Source organism: Plectropomus leopardus, chromosome 7 (genome assembly GCF_026936395.1).
Source record: "Plectropomus leopardus strain MGB_pleo_1.0 chromosome 7, ASM2693639v1, whole genome shotgun sequence".
In the NCBI taxonomy this organism is placed as follows: domain Eukaryota; kingdom Metazoa; phylum Chordata; class Actinopteri; order Perciformes; family Serranidae; genus Plectropomus; species Plectropomus leopardus.
In genome coordinates this window covers 1,531,771-1,550,873 of record NC_142182.1, presented here as the reverse complement: position 1 = coordinate 1,550,873, position 19,103 = coordinate 1,531,771, and the positions used below count along the sequence as shown (strand labels likewise).

Below are 19,103 nucleotides of genomic sequence, written 5' to 3'. Positions count from 1 at the left end.
AAAAATGCTTTGAGAATAGAACATTTTTAACCAATTATAAGTGGAAATACAATCCATACAAACAAGTACAAGACATGCTGAAAATCTGTGATATATATACACTTTTATTTTCCTTTGTTTCTCTTATGCACATATTTTGAAATGTTCAAAATAAAGTATATATTCAGTTCAATTCAATAAATATGGTGGTGATAAACTGATAGAATCAAGTGAAATATGAGACATGCTTGAATATACTTTACTGAAGGAGGAAAAATATATTTTTAAAGAATAATTGTAAAAACCTAACAATTAAAAAAGAATACAGTTGAAGCTATTTATTTAAATATATTCAGGCTAAAAACATCCAAACAATTTTTTCACAGCTCAACATAATTCATGGCTCAGTTTTAGAGGGTTTTTACTGTATTTTCATGAGAAATTATTTTAAACAATCACCAAGAAAGAAACTGATGGAGTCACTCCTGCAAGCTTCTGACAGGCTGATTGTCAAAATTACAGGCTAATTTGGATGCACCTGTGTTTTAACGAGGAGTGCACCTGTATTTTTGTCTCAGAGTCAGTGCCTTTTTGCAGGAAAAGTCCAAGCAAATTTAATTTTTCTTCATTAGGTGGGGTGGGATATGGCAATAATATTTGGAAAATTTTATGAATGGATGTTTTGTATTTTATTTAATCAAATTCTGTCATTTATTTTATTATATTTTATTTTATTTTTTCCAGGGACAACTGGTGGAAAATAGCAGCTTTGCTAGAACCTGGTCCGATGCATCTCTACTTGTTTTGTATGAGTTTAATATTTTATTGTGCACTGTCCCATGTCTATATAAATTACATTACAAATTACGAATTAAATGTGGAATAATGTACACTGTTCTTTCTTAAATCGATAAATTACAAATTACAAATTTAACTTCAATTGTAAATGTGTCCTCCAATGAAACTGGGTGGAGACAAAAAGAAAATGTCATTTTTCTTACCCTCTATGTTTAAATTTTTTCCTATAAAAACTGTGTAAAATAGCTGGATCGTTTTGGTGTGTGTGCGCCGCTCGGCTCTGAAGGCTCCCTGCAGACAGGGAAAGCTGTGTAGGAGATCAGTGAAGCAGTTTGGCACCAAGCAGCTGGATCAGAGAGGAGGATGATGGGAAAATGTTGCTGTGGGCCATCTGGCTGCTGCTGCTCCTGCTTCAGGTAAGTAATTCACTTACACACTTCCTGAGTCAGTGCTGTTTATAACCATTTTGTCTGTGAGCACATTGTAACAAAATCTTATGTTAAAAATGTACATACAGTATAATTAAAAATGAATGCTTTTATGATGGATGTTTAATTTTACATTTTTTCAATAATGTATGTTAGAAAATCTGTGTCGCCCATCAAGCTGTTGCACTGGATGGATGGACCTTGTTCAGAGCCGACAGGACACAAGACGATGCAAATTCAAAAAACGCACCGCAGGAATTGAATGATGCCATCAGCAGCTACATGCCCGAGCAACCGAATGCTTTTTAAAAAACTAACAGCAGTTAAAGCTGAGACAGGCCTGGAAAATTCCAGGACTTTTCCAGGTTTTCCATGACCCTGAGAAACCTGAAACACACAATAAACCCGGAGCAGGAGGAGTCACATATTCAAACACTGTAAGAGTTAAACAGGTGAGTTATTCTGCTGCTTTATGGGACACAGAGGCAGGAGGGGGAGCAGGAGGGGGAGGAGGAGGTGTTGGTGGAGAAGCAGGAGGAGGAGGAGGAGGTTAAGGAGGAGGAGCAGGAGGGGAGAGGAGGTGTTGGTGGAGAAGCAGGAGGAGGAGGAGGAGGTTAAGGAGGAGGAGCAGGAGGGGAGAGGAGGTGTTGGTGGAGAAGCAGCAGCAGCAGCAGCAGCAGGAGGAGGAGGAGGAGGAGGAGGAGGAGGAGGTAGTGGTGGAGAAGCAGGAGGAGGAAGAGGAGGAGTACCACGAGGAGGAGGAGGAGGTGGTAAAGGAGGAGTAGTAAGAGGAGGAGGTGGTGGAGGAGGAGAAGTAGGAGGTAGAGGAGGAGGAGAAGGAGGAGGAGTTGATTTAAAATGACACGCGAGTCCGCCGTCGGGCGCGCGCCTGCACGGGCACCAGCACAATATAAAGTGAGGTTCGCGCGCACGGAGCTCCTCAGTGAACCGGACACCGGCGGTGACAACAGCAGCCCCGGTGACCACAGGGTTAACATGCGTCGCGGGGACTGTGCGCACTTGAGCGCGCGGGAAGCTTCTCTTCTCCAGGAGCGCACGCGGTGATGCGCCCTGCGGGACTCGGCTCTGGAGTGTTACCGGACGGGATGGCGGAACTGTGGAACACCTCGTCCTCCTTGAACCGGTCCGCCGCGGGGCAGGAGCGCTTCAGCAGCCTGGATGACATCGACGTGCCGGCGGACGGCTCCCCGGCGCTGCGCATTCTCATCTCGGTGGTGTACTCGGTGGTTTGCGCCGCCGGGCTGGTCGGGAACCTGCTGGTGTTCTTCCTGATGAAAGTGCGCCGCGGCCGGAAGAAGCGCTCCAGCATCAACCTGTTCATCCTCAACCTGGCCGTCACGGACTTCCAGTTCGTGCTGACGCTGCCGTTCTGGGCGGTGGACACGGCGCTGGATTTCAGCTGGCCGTTTGGAAACGCCATGTGCAAGATCATCCTCTCTGTGACCGTGATGAACATGTACGCCAGCGTGTTCTTCCTCACGGCCATGAGCGTCACGCGGTACTGGTCGGTGGCGTCGGCGCTGAAGGACCGGACGCGGCGGCGCGTGTGCCCGGTGCGCTGGGTGATCGCCGGGCTGTGGGTGTCCGCCACGGCGGCCTCTCTGCCCACCGCGGTGTTCTCCACGGTGAAGAGCGTGGCCGGGGAGCGGCTGTGCCTGCTGGGCTTCCCGGACGGCCAGTCGTGGCTGGCGCTGTACCACCTACAGAAGATCTTGGTGGCCTTCGTGTTTCCAATGCTGATCGTCAGCGTGTGCTACCTGCTGCTGCTGCGCTTCGTGCGCCTGCGCAGCATGAACAACAACCAGGTGAAGCGCAGGTCCAGAGTGACCCGCTCCGTCACCATCGTCGTCCTCTCCTTCTTCGTCTGCTGGATGCCCAACCACGCCATCACCTTCTGGGGCGTCCTCGTCAAGTTCAATGTGGTCAACTGGGACAGGACGTACTACATGGTGCACACGTACATCCACCCGGTGACCGTGTGCCTTGCGCACACCAACAGCTGCCTCAACCCGGTGCTCTACTGCCTCATGCGCCGCGAGTTCAGAAAGAAGATGAAGGATCTGTTCTGGAGGATCTCCTCGCCCGGCGGGACCAACCCATGCCACCTGCGGCCCTTCTCCGGGACTGTGAGAGCGGAGCCGGACGACACGCAGGTCGTCATCCCGCTGAACAATGTGGAGACGGAGAACTGCAGGCTGTCGGTTCTGACGGATCACGGCGACTCGGACGCGCTGCACAAGTAGAACTGAGTTTCATCTGGAGGGCAAAATATTTAACCGACTGAAATTTGAAATGATTCGCCTCAAATGTCTCATCCTTTTCTCAACAAAGTGTTTGGAGTTTTTACTGTTTTGTTGAACACAGGAGTATTATTTTGGAGAAATCCAAATATTTGTGCCATATCCAGTATAAACCATCGCGGCTGCACGTGGCTTATTGCGTTTTTGACTCTCAATCAAAGGGATGTACATATTTTATCACAATAAATGTGAGAAAGGACCGTGCGTAAATTGCGCACCTCTGCGTAAAACCATCCAGCTGCGTTTCTGCTTCACTCTTGTGTGCTGAGTCCGACTGGGATGTGAAAGCACAGTGATACTGAGATGTTTGTTGTTTTTGAAGCTGGCTGTGTTTTTTGGTTTTTTTTTGGGGGGGGGGCTGTCTCATGCTGCTTCGCTCCTAAGTCTCTGTGTGCGGACTTGACTTCATGTTTAGAGAAATCCCAGTCTGATAGTGGAGGATTCAGCTTCAGACATTACTCTGTGGAATATTGTTGACGTTTATTGTGGCTGGTGTATAAAATGTTTCAAATTGAGAAAGTGAATGTTAAAAAAAAAGCCAATGCAACCTTAAAAACAATGTTTAGAGAATAAAATATTTAATATGTGTGACACGGATTTAAGTTTTGGTGCTGTTCAGGGTCTCTGAGGTAACAGGGCAGCAGGCTGTGAGGTTCAGGTCTGTGGATCACATATTTAGGACATGAAGAGGAGTGTTAACATGCTCTTTCTGAATCTGTCTCCCTGCACTGTAAAGATAATCCTAACAAGGATGACTTTTGTTTGGGAAAATGACAATAAACGTTTGAGATGTTTACATGTTTCTGATGGCAGCAGAGCTCTTAAAGCAGTCTCTTCTTGGGAATGTAAATCTTGTTGAAGATGGAAGATGCTTGAGACATTTTAAAGCAACAATACTTCCTAAAATCCTAGAAATGTTATGAATTCCTGGAAATATTCTAAAATCCAACAAATGCCTTAAAATACTAAAAGCGTCCTAAAACCCTAGAAATGTCCCAAAGTCTGAGAATTGTCCTAAAATCTGAGAAACGTCCTAAAATCCAAGAAACATCCTAAAATCCTAGAAGCATCCTAAAAACTGAGAAATTTCCTTAAATCTGAGAAATGTCCTAAAATCCTAAAAACATCCAAAAATCCTAGAAACATCCTAAGATCTGAGAAATGTCCTACAATCCCAGAAATGCCCTAAAATCCTGGAAATATCCTAAAATCCTACAAACATTTAACTTTAACTACAAACTTTGCATTTTTCGTATCAAGACTGTGATGTATCTAAAATTTAATCAGATATTATCAGTATCAATAGTCTTATTTTATTACAGCTATTATCTAAATAACACAAACTGCTGTCAAATTGTTTTCAGCTTTGGGTCATTTTAACTGAATGTAACGTTTTTACATTTATGTAAAACCAGCTGGGCAAATGTTGCTCATGGTTTTGTTTTCTTATTAACTGAGAAACAAAACTGCAATTTGTGCAAATAAGCACAAATGTCCCCTGAAACAAGCTTAACGGTGGAAATGTTTTGCAGTAATCGGCTGCAGAGAGTCATCATGTCCAGATCTGCTGAAGGAAATGAAGATAAAATAACTCATGCGACTGTTGTGAGTTGATTTCTTAATAACTTCCACTGGAATGATTTTTTATTTTTAATGATGCACTCTGTTGGAGCTTTTAACTTCTGTCCTGTCACAGCAGCTTTTTGCAGCATCTGAAGTATAGAAACCCTTCAATCAGGAGCTGCTGTTTTCAGACAAACACTCAGCTTTACCTAAATTACTCTGTGACCTTGATATATTTGGGGACAAAATGAAGAATTGTTAAATGTTCTCATGGAAATCGGTGGTCCCTAAAACAAGAAGAGAGTTTTGTTTGATAGCTGCAAAGATTTTTTTATGTAAAGAGTGCAAAATGCTGCTGCATTGTTCTCAGTTTTGTTTAGGGCCACAATGACAGGAGGCTAGTCCCAACAGCCCTACACATGTTTCTAGGACTTAAGGACAGTTTTTTAGGGTTGTAGGACATTTCTTGTTTATGACATTTCTAGGATTATAGGACATTCTTTGGATAATTGGACATTTTTAGGATGTTATTTGCCAGATTTCAGGACGTTTCTAGGATTTTAGGACATTTCTCAGATTTTAGGATATGTCTCAGATTTTAGGACATATCTGGGATGTTAGGACATTTCTCAGATTTTAGGGTGTTTCTAAGATGTTAGGACATTTGTTAGACATTAGGACATTTCGGGTGTTAGGACAATTCTCAGATTTTAGGGCATTTCTAGTATTTTAGGACATGAGTGTCTCAGCTGTGTCCTCTGTCAGGGGTGTGGGGGATCCTCCTCTGGCTCTTTTTTTGATCAACCAGCTCTATTTTGATGCTGTTTTATGTCTCTGACACCTTATGGAGACTAAAAGGACAAAAACTATTCACAGAGTCAATCACTTTATTTTTACTTTGAATAAGAAAATCTTTGGGGGGCCACCAGGGACCCTATCAGGGGCCAGATTGAGTATCACTACATTCAAAGAACAGAGAGCAGCAGGAACGTGTTTAATGTGTATTTTTTAAAGCACTTATCAAAGTTATAAAGGGCTTCACATAAACCAGGAGGAGCCGAATACAAACAGGACAGAACAAGGAGCCGCACGTTACATAAAGACGGTCCAGCCTATAAACTCTGAGCCGGACTTTGATCCTCCCTGTAGAGCAGAGGCGGCTCCGTGTTTCATCACATAAAGCTGCCAACAGCCCAGAAAAAAAAACACACACACACACACACACACACACACACACACACACACACACACACACACACACACACACACACACACACACACACACACACACACGGTGCACTTGGTTTAATGAGGTCAGCCTGAGGAGCTTTCAGTGTAAACTCAGATTTAACACAGAGTCTGACAGCAGACAGGACGTCTCAGGTGGACTCTCTGTCCACTTATTCTGTCATGTTTACATTTACTCCCACTCCTCGCCTCACAACTCAAGACAGATCGAATTAGACGCGTTCACATTTAGCTTTCTGAATCCTAAATGTTCAGACGAAGAGTCAGTGAGCTGCTGTTGAGACGCTGCCATGTTACTCCCACCTCCTGAAGGTGGTGAACAGGGACAAAACGACAGTTACATTATTTTCGGATGTGACCAGTGGAGCAGCTGAAATGTTAACTTTGCCCTGAGGCGAGTGCTGCAGAGCAGAGGTCGGGACTGAGCCAAGATGGAAATGATTTTTCCTCCAGAGGAACATGAATCACAACCGACCCTGGTTCACGCATACCCCTCAAATTCATCTGATGAGCGACTCTGACCTGCAGAAAAAACGCCCACCTTTAACTGTTTTTAAAAGGTTCAATATAAATAAAGTTATAAATTTATATAAAACAAATGCACATGCTGGTATGGCACCCTTAGGGGAAGGAGGCACATGGTGAGGTGTAGAAAAAAACATCACAGTCAGATGGGAAGCGAACAGCGTACTCCTGCATGAAAGTCCGGGGTTTGTTAGACCTACCCGGTCTGTGGGAACCCTCGTGCTCCTTATAATGCGTCCTTATTGGCAGCATTTTAAACCTGACACTTTCCTGCAAAAGGTGCCCTTTGGCGTTGCAACCGAAGACCAAAAGCACCGTCAAGTTCAGAGTTCAGAGTGAGAACGTCTGTGAACCGGCTGCAGGTTGGATTTTGTGTTGCAGAGCAGGACAGACGACATTCATCTCCACAAAACAGCACCGTGATCACTGCTGACTTATCCAGACAACATAATGAGTGCCCTCCGGTGAAGTTTTAGCAGTGATTCGACCGTAAAGCCACACGCTCAGATGAACTCTGTTTGTGGATGAGGTGTCTCTGCAGACTTCTGCTCATTGCCAACATTAATGAGAGGAAACCTCATCAGGCTGCAGAGGCCCCCGAGACGACTCAAAGTTATTTACTCCCATCCCGAAAAATGAGCCGGTGACTCGCTGTGAGTACACACCTCACAGCTGGACGCACACGCAGCTGCTCCTCCCTCTGAAGTGTCCTTGAGCAAGGCACCGCTCAGGACTCACGAGGAAAAACTAATATTTTGGACAGACATAAAAGGAGAGCATGGGAGTCGAGAGCTCTGTTATTAAGATGACTTCATTATGTATTTATTCCAGATGACAAAACATTACTTTCTGTTCTGTTTTTGTTTTTGTGATGCTTTTATCATTATTTTTAGCCCAAGATAACAAATTTAATTACCAAAAAAAAAAACCTTTTAAAGGTGGAAAACAACTCAAAGTCTCAAAATATTTTTTTTAAAAGGGAAAAAGACTCACATTTTTATTAAAAGTTGGCAATTAAGAAAAGATAAGTTGAACTTTATTGTCCCCATAAGGAAAATCTTGTCTTGGGCAACAGTGCCACACAAAAACTGCAATCACGACACACTCCAGACATCCAGACAATGTACATCAAACCGACACAACAGAGAGATAAAAATAAAAAATGAAATAAGTCAACATAGTCACAAAGGTTGACTTTAGTATTGCACCAGCCTAACGCTATTGCATCAGCCCCTAAATACAGATATTGCATCGTATATGTATTACACCCACTCTGAGTAGAAAATGAAATACCCAAGAACAACAAGAGGGTGAAAATATCATTTCCACAAGAATAATAAAAACAGTACAATACTTAGATAAAAAGAACAGCAGACGTAAAACCAGCAAAAATTATGAAATGAATCAATAACAGCAAATGTAATAAAACATGCAAGATCAGACTAAACAGACGGGGTCAAAAAAAAACTTAAAACCTGCTACAGTTTGTCTGGTTGTGTATTTACTACCCAAACTCTCACCAATTAATTTATATTAATCAACTGATTGATTAATCAAATAATCATTGCAGCTTCAGTTGTGTAAACTGTTTGATAATTTAACCTCTAAAAAAACAATACTTTATTTATTTGTTTGTTTTCAAATCTCAAAATTATTTAAAAAGAGAAAGAAAAAGATTTACTTTAATTTTCTTTCAATCAAGTGATTGATTCATCAATAAATCATTGGAGTAGTACACGTGTAAACTGTTTGGCAATTTCATTTGTAGCACACATAATATTTATTTTATTTTATCATTTAATTTAACGTTAATTTAAACAGGAATAGTCCCACTGAGATTCAGAATCTGTTTTCCTGATTGAAACAGCAGCATGACGAATTTCACCTAAACAACCTAACAGCCTGAAAACACAACAGGAAAACTTCAAACAGACCAATTCTGAGATTTCAAAATCAGACATTTTAAACTGATTTTATGCAAGATAAATTAGAAATATTTTACTACATTTAGACAATTCACTACATTCATTTCATAGTAGAATATATTCCTACTGAAATGTAGTGGAGTAAAACTACAGTGACATGAAAAGAAAATACTCAAGTAAAGTACGAGTACCTAAAATGTGTAGTCAAGTAGACTACAGCATTTTGAGTAAATATACGTTGTTACATTCCAAGACCCGCCTCACTCTGCCATACTCTGCCTCTGATTGGCTCACCCATTCTAACCAATCACACTCCTCTTGTCTACTTTGACCAATCAAACCAACGAATGTGAAGACTACTAGCTAGTGCATTAGAATAAAAATTGGAAATTAGCTTCTTCTGTGCTAACCTCAGCATTTCTCTTTAGTGTTTCATATGAAAGGCCTACAAATATTGATCCGTTTTTAATCATTTATCAGACTTTGATTGTTTGTCAGCATGCCCGTCCCTGTGTCGAAGCTTTTTCCTTTGTTTAAAAGGTCTAGGCTACTTCATTTTTCTTTGTCGTCACACTACTGTTAATATAAGAGAGTGATTTTAATACAAAGTGTAAACCACTGCATGTGAATGCATGAGTTATTCAGATCTGTGCTCCAGAGGGGAGTCTTTATTAGACTGTATAATATTGCCCTCTATTGGATTTACACGTTAATGAACTACATTAAACTAGAGCCTTCTGCGTTTTTATAACCTGCTTCGAAATAGTTCCTCCAGCACCCAGCACTCCTGTTGTAATTTCCAATATACAACAACAAGATTACATATATAACACCATAATAAAAATAATATAATACAGTAGTGTAACAATGTCAGTGTTAGAATAATTCCCTATTAAGCCTAGTGTGTTTCATTTTTTTAAATGACTTACCTCGTGATCTCATTCAGGTCTTTCAGCTTCCCTCCCTTTGCCATCAATGGAAAATCAGCTGAGCTGTAACATAATAAAGACAAATGGAGTCAACAGAACCACAAAGCTAAAAACATTTACCCTTAAATTACATTTCTGTTTACAGTAATGTTTTTGCATTATTTATTAGTCTCACATATACACTCTTAATCCATATCAATACTAATATATCACAAAGTAGCACTCTGTTATCAAGCGCCTTGTTATCTTTAATAAAGCTGAGCTGTAAAATAAGTCACACAAGCCTTTTCTCCCCTTTAATCCCCCAATCTTAGATGAAACTATTCAAGGGCAGGACATTTTAAATTAACAGTCTGTTAGCTGCTAACGAAATGTGTTCAGTGTTTACAGAAGAGTGTACTAACGTTAGCTTACTCCGTTAGCATGGCTGTTATTGCTTCGTAAATCTGCTAATTTAGCGGCAGATAATCCAATATCGTGCTATAATGCACATGTTAATTTAGCTAAAACATGCTAATAATATAAAAAAAACATTCCTTAGACGTCTTACCCTGTTAAAGCCCATCATAAATGGTATTTCCCGCTGCAACTCCACTGTGCTGTTAGCCATTAGCGCTACTTTCGGGAACTACTGAGGCGCTCCATGATCCGCCATCTTTGAAAAAAACGGTCCGTTGGAGCGAACGGACATGACGTAACCCTCACGTAAGGTGCTCTGCTATTAGCCAATCAGAGGGCGAGGAGGGCGGGTCTTTCCTCCGCCACCCTCTCACCTCACCGGTCAGTCTCAGAGTGAAGCCTCCTCCATCTTTATCCTGGACCAACCTGCCCTAACCCTCAAAAACGGCGGAAACAGGTCGGTTTAACGGCTTAAATCTGATGGAAACCAAACTGTTTTAAGCACAAAACGTTACTTTTATTAACACCTTTCGAAATTCACGCGTCTCCGCCGTTAGTTTTCGGTGAACTGGGTGTGGCGCTGCTGAGCTAACTGAAGGTTAGCTAACGTTAGCTGACAGGCGGCGGTTAAAAACACCCGCTTTCAACTTTAAATCTTCTTTTTCTTATGGAGTTACTGTGAAATCATCCAGGTAGCTTAACTTTTCGTGTTTTTTGCAGTTGTTTACAGGCTGTGAATTTACGGATCCGCACGCACCATGCCGAAAATAACGATTTTGAAGGTAAGTGAGCTTTTTGCTAACTAATCACAACCAGTAACAGTTGATATTAACGGTCATTTAACGTTAATTAACGTTCAGGGGAATCTGCCAGTACTTTTACTCAAGTAGTGTTACTGTGCTCAGGTACTTATACTTTATTTTGCTAACGCCACAGGTCTCAAGCACAATTAATGACAGTAAATGAAGTAAATTATGAAGTAGATGAAGTACCTGAAAGACATACTTGAGTAAAAGTACATAAACCTCACCAGAAATTAACTAAAGTCATTTAGTTAATTAAATAATTTTATGATATGAACCTTTAAATAATTTTGGCTGTGTTAATACATATAACAATTTTTGGTAAAACTGTAAAATGTAGTTTAATCTTTGAATTTCCAGCTCAGTTCCTACAATAAGTCTAAAATGCACTGTAAAACAAAAATGGTCCATTTATACTGTTAAGAAAAAAACAACCTTTTTTTTCATCTAAAAACATAGTGGCATCATGACAAAAACCTGGCACTTAAAGTGTTAACATTCTGAAAATAGATATATATTTGATATTGATAGTTAGGACTGATGCTGTTTGAAAAGTAAACTCAATGAAAGTAAACAAAAATCATATTAGTGTGAAATATTTTTCCTGATTTTGAAAAGAGCATTTTGTATGCTGAGTGGTATGAATGTACGTACTTGACACTGCACAAATAATGATGTAAAAATCAGTGTTTCTGCTAATTATATACATTACAGTTGACATATCCGTGACTGTGATAATAGCAATTAAAAAAAAACAAACATCTCAGCATGTAGTATATTGAAAATAATTTCTTTTTTCTCATTTTTTCGTCCAAAAACAGTGGCATCATGACAAAAACCTGGCATTTAAAGGGTTAAAATTCTGAAAATTCATGAATATTTTATATTGAGTAGGACAGATGTTTGATGAAAAGTAACCCCAATGAAAGTAAAAAATTGTATTAATGTGTAATATTTCTTATTGCCTGATGTTCAAAAGACTCAGTATTTCTGTTAATCATTGACACATGCCTGACTGTGATCATCAAATAAAAGAAAATCTACTAAGTCTGTAGTTTATTGAAAATTTTACTCTTTTTTCCATATGAAAACATAGTGGCATCATGACAAAAATCTTGCATTTATAGGGTTAAAATTCTGATAATTAATGAATATTTGATATTTATGAGTCAGACTGATGTTGGTTAAAAAATCAATGAAAGTAAAAAATAATATTAATGTGTGATATTTTTTTAAACTTGAGCAGTGTGAGTGTGTGCAATATTAAAACAGGCCCTAAGGGTTAAGAAAGGTTGAGCGGGAGCAAAACAAGGATTGTATGAGTGGAAATCCTGTGGATAAACAGTATTCATCTGTAAAACTGGACCCGGTTCCTGTCCCTCTTTGAAACTTCTCTCTCTGGCCCCTGCAGGTCGAGAGCCCGTCCAGCCTCTGGGGTCGGGTCATTCAGGATCCCAGCTGTGACGCCGAGACCACAAACCAGTACGACAGTCTGCTGGCTCAGATGAACCTTTTCTACCATGACGTCACTCAGGACCTGCGCAAGCTGAAGCCGCCATCGTTAGAGGAGGGACAGGTAACGAAACACCTGTAGTCTCACTGCACACACACTTTTACACACCTGATTCAGGTACAGGTACGTGTTCTTGTGACAGTTTGATCGAGCTGAAGGTGGATTGTATGTTTGTGGCTTTGAAATTTTTATCAGTTTTTTAATTTAGTCTGTGATTTTAGTTTTTAATTTCAGCGAGGTTTTAGGTGTGCAAAGGTAGTTTTTTTTTTTATTTCATATGCCATGTTTGGCATATGGAGAAAATAGACATTATTTCCATCAGGTGCACTGTAAAAATCAATGTCAATCCAAATTATTGACATATCCAAGACTAATATCAAAAAAACATCTTCCTGGGGTGTAGTGTATTGAAAATAATGAATTCTTTCTCTTTTTTCATCTAAAAACACAGGGGCATCATTACAGAAATCTTGAATTTAAAGGGTTAAAATTCTGAAAAAGAATGAATATTTAATATTTATGATTAGGACTGATGTTGGTTAAAAAAATATACTCAGTGAAGGTAGAAAATCATTTTTATGTGCAATAGGGGTTGACTGATATTTGTTTTTCAGGGCTGATATCGATTATTACAGTTAATAAGACTGATAACAGATATTTGGAACCAATATGCATTTACAATAAAAATTCAAATCTTTCTGTCAACATTTAGAACTTGGAATATAACAATTTTGTTTAAATGCTTTTAGCAAATGTTAAATCAAATCTGAAACTTTAACATCATATACAGCAAGTTCCCAGCAACTTTTTTAAAAAAGTCAAGCAAAAATTTAAATTAAAAAACAAATAAATAAAAATAGCTCCCTGAGGTTTTACATAGTAAAAGCTCCTCCCATTCCAACACTTTATTTGCACTTTTTGAATAATTAATTTTATAGGTGATTATTAAAAGAAAACGCTGATACAGATAATCGGCAAGATGCCAAATATCGTCCACAATAATCAGCCGAGAGGATAATCGGTCCATTCCTGATTCATAATATTTTTTAAAGCTTGGTTTTGAAAAGCACATTATGTATGCAGAGCGATATGAGCGTGTGTAATATTAAAGCACGCCCTAAGGGTTAATTATTATGAGGAAAGCCTTGATTTATATTACCTGGAAAAAAGTAGGATGAAAGAAGGCATAATATTGAATGTAATTTTCAAAACCATTGTTGAACCTTAAAGTTCCCATGAAGTCATTTTATTATTGAACACTGTGAATCACAAATATTGCTCCAGCAGAGTTTGTTGATTAGCAGCCCGAGTTAAATCAAAAGGAAAACTTCAAATCTACTGTGAGGTCGAAGGAAAGCTTGTGTGCATGAAGCCGCTTTTTCTTCTTGACTGCAGCCGCTGGGATGCATTGCAGCCACCTGCTGGAAATATTCTGTCACTGTCCTCAAGAAGTCAAACGGGACAGGACAAAGTGGTTTAGCAAAACAAAGCCGGTGTGATCTGAAATCCGATTTTGTTTTACTTGGTGTTTTTATTTATTATTTATGCTTCTTATTTTGCTTTTTTGGGGTTTTTTTTGTCCCTTAATTATATATTAACACTTTTTAAAATCTGTTTAAGTTTTAGTCTCAGATTTGGTCTTCTGCAGTAACCCTGGTGTGTGTGTGTGTGTGCGTGTGTGTATGTGTGTGCGTGTGTCTGTGTGTGTCTGTGTGTCCTGTCAGGTGTGTGTGGTGTACTGGTCAGTGATAAAGTCGTGGTGTCGGGCGTTGGTGGAGTCGATCATCATGGACTCCATGTCCTGTCATGCTCGCTGCTTCCTGGTTGACCACGGAGAGCGACTCATCGTCCCGTCAGACCAGTAAGACCAGAACTGCACGAGTCCCCCATAACACTGGACCACTGCCTTAATAATCAGTTAATCTAAATACAGGACTACTCTGATTCAAAGACGTTGGATGCATAACAGTTTTTGGCAGAAGTTTTTATCAAAGTGTAGATTTGAGATTTTACTCATGAATGTGAAATGAGGACATTTTAGGTCTAAAGGCAACAAAACCAAAATCATGTGAAAGAATTTGCATATCTGAGACAGGACTCCACCGGATCCTAAAAAGTCGTTAAAGGCTTTGAATTCATTCATCTAAATCCCTGTGATTCAAAATGTATGTAAACATTTATCTAGAATCTTATGATTAGTACACAGAAACATAAAATTAATTAAAGTCTTCCTGACTCCCCTCATGCCTGAGTCCTGACCTGGATGTTTATTGTTGCTATGGCAACAGGTCTTGGCAACTGCGAGCATCCACAGGCTAATTTTAGACCCACCGCTAAACAGTCAACCATAAAATTATAATTTTGCACTTTAAAAATGTATCAATAACATCTGCAAGTCTTTACACCCCCCAAAACCCAAGCTAATGTGTTGCTACAAGCCAAATTTAGGGGGAAATAAATGCTTAAATCCCTGAAGATATGCTAACCGTGAGTGACTGTTGTGTCCACCAGTGTTAACTTTTGCAGCTATTTTAGATTTAGTCTTAGTTTAAAAAAAAACTTTTAATAAATATCTATTTTGAGCTTGTCAAGGTCAAATAATTATCATGGCAGTTTTTTCATTAATGAAATTAACACTGCCAGTATCTAAACATTTTAACAATACAACGAAATATAATGAAACACACTAACAGATAAACTAGAGAGGGTGGCCTATCTGCTGATGAAATATGAGGGAGCTTTGGTTTCGTTTACCCGCCTGAGAGAATAAAAAAAAACCAAAAACAATAATAGAAAGAGCTTCATTCATTCAGGCCGACTCGCAGGGAGCTCGTGCCTTTCTCACTAAAAACGTCTATCATTAGAAATATAAACATACATTTAAAATAAAAGCAAATGGATAAATAGAAAATATATGTCCTCATTTATAAAATATTCTTAGTTGTTTATTTTTCTCTTGAATTTGGGTTTTTATAAAGTTTGTCTTATTTTTGACATTTGTGTTCTTGGTTTAAGGATCCGCGTCGCTGTGCAGACCTTCCTCCGGCTCCCGTTCTGGGTGAGAAAGTTCCACCTGGCGGGAATCAAACCGAAAACCCTGCGAGTGTCTTTCCTTGAGGAGAAGGCGCAGCTCGTGTAAGACAAGCTCGCTGTTTACGACTCAGCTGTTGAAACAGCAATATACACACTATTTACTGTTACTCAAGTACAAGTTTGAGGTGCTTGTGCTTAACTTTAGTATTTTCTTTCCATGACACTTTATACTTTTACTGCACTGCATTTCAGAGGGAAATATTGTACTTTTTACATCACTGCATTTATCTGAACGCTTTAGTTACTTCACAGATTCTGCAAAATAAAACATTAGAAAAGTTTAGAAATTAAATTACAGTTTTTACTAGTGCTGTAATGATTAATTGATCAATCAATCAGTCTATTGACAGAAAATCAATTGCCAACTATTCTGATCAACACTGAAGTCTTTTTCTATGTATTATTATTATTATTAGTAGTATTTTAATTGGTTTGTTGTTTGGGGTGTTTTGCCCCTTGAATTCTTTTTTTGAATGTTTCTGTTTTATGTAATTGAAAATATTTTGGATGCTTTTATTTTTTTGTGTCTTTCTGTCTGTCTATCTATAAGTTTATGCACCACCCCACTTTTTTAACATTTTTTCTACAACTTTAGTTTCTGAGGTGGTGTTTGTGTTGTTTCTTTTTTACTTAAGTAAAATTTTCAATGCAGGACCTTAACTTATAACAGTGTGGTATTAGTACTTTTACTTGAGTAAAGAATCTGAATACTTCTTCCTCCTCTGGAAATGTATGAAATTTGCTTTTCTGATCCTTTTCTGCTTAACCCACTTCATCTGTGTCGTGAAGTTTCAGATATTTGTACTGTGAAATAAATTCAGCCTGATGCTCTCTTCTTCTCCGTTGCAGTCCGTCCACTAAGTGGGACAGCTCTGCTACCCTCTACCTGCACAGCCTGCTGCAAGGTGACCATATACACCACATATGACCACATAGATGAACATCTGGCTTATTTTTCTGTAGATTTTACATCTTAGAAACAACATTTAAATTGCTGCTGTCAGACTGATGTCAAAACCTGTTTCCAGTCTTGTCCAGCCAGATTGAAATTTTGCTTCCTTCCATCAGCGTCGACTCTGGCTGAGGCCGTGTTGCTTGAGTCAGAGTCAGACTCCACCTCTGTTAAGCTCTACCTGACGGTACGAAACATCAAGGTGAGCTATGACTCCTCATTTTAGGCTTTAGCAAGTCGCATTAAGCCAGAAAAAGATTTGCACATGCTTTATTTTAACACATAAATACAGATAAGATCACAGAATAAAATCTGCCCATCTGTTGTTGTTGACAGTTTCTTCTTCGTGCAGTTTGTTGTCAGAGCTGGTTTTGTTCCACATAGACAAAAGAATCATCAGGCTTTTGATTAATTTTCAGATCTGTGTCAACGACGATCTGGTGGCCAAGAAGTTTGCGTATTACAGCAGAGATTTAGCTGACAGCGACGTGCTGGATGAGATGGACAAATACCCCGTCATGCTGCCCTCCAGCATCTTAACGCAGACTGTCTGCAAGACCTCAAACCAGCGGACAGCACAAACCCAAGCACCTCCGGGTAAACACACAGGCGTCACTTCCTGTTCAGGGTGGTCATATGTTTATTTCTTTATATTTATTTGTATATGCACGGCAGTAGTTTACTCTACACTGGATGTCTGATATGTAGAAACATTCACATGCGCACGTCATAAAATCCAGTCACATACTTTGGGCTCCTTGCAGAGCCTTGTGAACATGTGCGTGACAAACTCTGGATCATCATAACGGCAATGATTTTAAGTTTCAAAGTTCATCCGTGGACCCTTCGATGTCCGTGTTGCTGTAGCTTTCTCTAAAACGCAAGATGTTGAGTTTTCCTTGATTATATATCACTGTAGATGTTTATACAGGCTCCCTGAGGTCATGGAAAACCGTAAACGACATTAGAATTTAACAATCACATTTACCACATTTTTGTGTTTCCTCCTCGGCCGAGTCGCTGTGATCAGCTGGATTCATATCTGTCAGTTACATGTCAGGAATCCTGAACTGATGTTTCTATCAGTTATTTATGTTAAGATTTCATTCTAATAAGAAATAAATGTTGTGAATGACTTAAATCTGGTTAAACCCTCACTGATGTCGAAGGATTCGGACTTTGATTCTGCAGGATCTGGAGTTGCAGCCGGAGCAGGTGATTGGCTGGCGACTCTCATGTCACAGCAGGTGAGCAGCTCTGCTCACAGTGTCACTGTCAGTTCTCCTCTAGATATTCGCACAGCTTCACCTCTCAGCTCTCTGCTGCAGCAGAGCCGACAGCACGAGCTGCAGACCTGTGAAGAAGGCAGCGGGTCAAAGGTCACAGACAAACAACTGTCCCCAGGCTGCCGCTCGCAGAACGGCTCAGACGCTGCTGCAGAAAGGTCAGCGAGTATCAAATTCAGTTCTGCAGTTTGCTGTTGAAGAAAAACGATTCTGGATGAGTCATGTTTTGGTTTTAAATGTAAACACCCTGTTGTCCTGTTCAGTGACTCGACGGAGGACACTGACTCGTCTCTGGCTGCAGCTCTGACTAAAAACCTCAGTCTGTTCAGGTGAGAGTTGACTTCAGTCAAATTCAGTATCTCTCGTGATTGGCTGAAACCAACAGCATGTTTCATGTGTGCTTTAATATGATTGGCTGATAGTTACAGATCACTTCTTGTGCCGTGCAGGTTCCTAAAGTTTCTGAATCCTGCCAGCAGCCTCCAGCAGGCGGCGCCCTCTGTGAGTGCACGCACAACACAGGAAGCATTCCTCAAACTAAATGATAGAGATTTTATTAACTGGAGCTCTGGTGCCTTTTTTTGGCACATTACTTGTAGGTCTTAATCCACAGAGGGCCAAAGCCATGTTTCCTTCAGAAGCTTTCAGTGTAGAACCTTTGAAACAATTGTTTGTTTCCAGGTCGGTCAGCATAAAGAGCTAAAAGACTGTCGACCTGAAGAGACGACTGCAGCCTCCGGCTCCGGCTCAGGACAGGAAATGAGCGCTGCCAACACAGCTTCAGCCGTTCAGTGAGTGACTAAAAGCACATAGGGACAGGATTAAAATTACACTGGCAGTTGGGGAGGAAAATATTCACTGTGTTTTTCCGTAATTAACTCATTGTTTTGGGCGGCAAATTGACTTGAATTCTTTCAAAAACATTTGAGGAAGGCAATGAGCAAGACAAGAAGAAAAAGACTTGAAGTACAAGAAAATTACCTGAAAATTAGTAAAAGCAGAAGAAAAAGACAAAAGAAAGAAAAAGAAAGTTTAAAAAAGTGCTTAAAACTCAGAAGAATTCTGTTACACAATTTAAGACAGGGATTATTGTAAATAATAATTATAACATTTTTCCATAGCGTTTTTTCTCTTTCCCTAGACATTTTGCTCTAGATTAAAAAAAAAGTTTTTCTCAATCTAATTTCTTACCAAGTTGGGTTAACAGTCAGTAGATGAGGGAATATGGTCGTTAATAGACACGGACAGTCAGTAGAGGGGGGAGCGGAGGGGGGGGGCGTCGAAAGATAGTTTGAGGTGAATGTGAGTCAGAAATCGATTTCCTTCTCAGAGCCATAAATC

General features: G+C 40.0%; 2 protein-coding genes across 7 annotated transcripts in view; both read left to right on the top strand.

The window, feature by feature from the left end:
• Nucleotides 1-2,040: 2,040 nt before the first annotated feature.
• Nucleotides 2,041-4,338, top strand: rxfp3.3b (relaxin family peptide receptor 3.3b). The gene has a single exon (XM_042481608.2). The coding sequence runs from the start codon at nt 2,270-2,272 to the stop codon at nt 3,467-3,469; it is 1,200 nt and encodes a 399-aa protein (XP_042337542.1). The 5' UTR covers nt 2,041-2,269; the 3' UTR covers nt 3,470-4,338.
• Nucleotides 4,339-10,476: 6,138 nt separating this feature from the next.
• The window catches only part of tdrd12 (tudor domain containing 12), a 38,508-nt gene continuing 29,881 nt past the window's right edge, over nt 10,477-19,103 (top strand). For 4 of the 6 annotated variants that reach the window (XR_015776919.1, XR_015776920.1, XR_015776917.1 and 1 more), the window contains exons 1-12: nt 10,477-10,572; nt 10,836-10,897; nt 12,330-12,494; nt 14,156-14,292; nt 15,447-15,566; nt 16,374-16,429; nt 16,593-16,678; nt 16,896-17,073; nt 17,668-17,920; nt 18,026-18,091; nt 18,212-18,263; nt 18,444-18,553. Coding sequence is in view for 1 of the 6 variants with exons in the window: in XM_088079578.1 (XP_087935704.1) it covers nt 10,874-10,897; nt 12,330-12,494; nt 14,156-14,292; nt 15,447-15,566; nt 16,374-16,429; nt 16,593-16,678; nt 16,896-17,073; nt 17,668-17,920; nt 18,026-18,091; nt 18,212-18,263; nt 18,444-18,553 (1,247 nt within the window). In the remaining 5 variants the exon portion in view is untranslated. The other 2 variants (XR_015776921.1, XR_015776918.1) reach the window with 2 other exon arrangements.

Coding starts and splice junctions, on each gene's coding strand:
- rxfp3.3b (XM_042481608.2), top strand. CDS start 2,270: ATGCGCCCTGCGGGACTCGGCTCTGGAGTGTTACCGGACGGGATGGCG.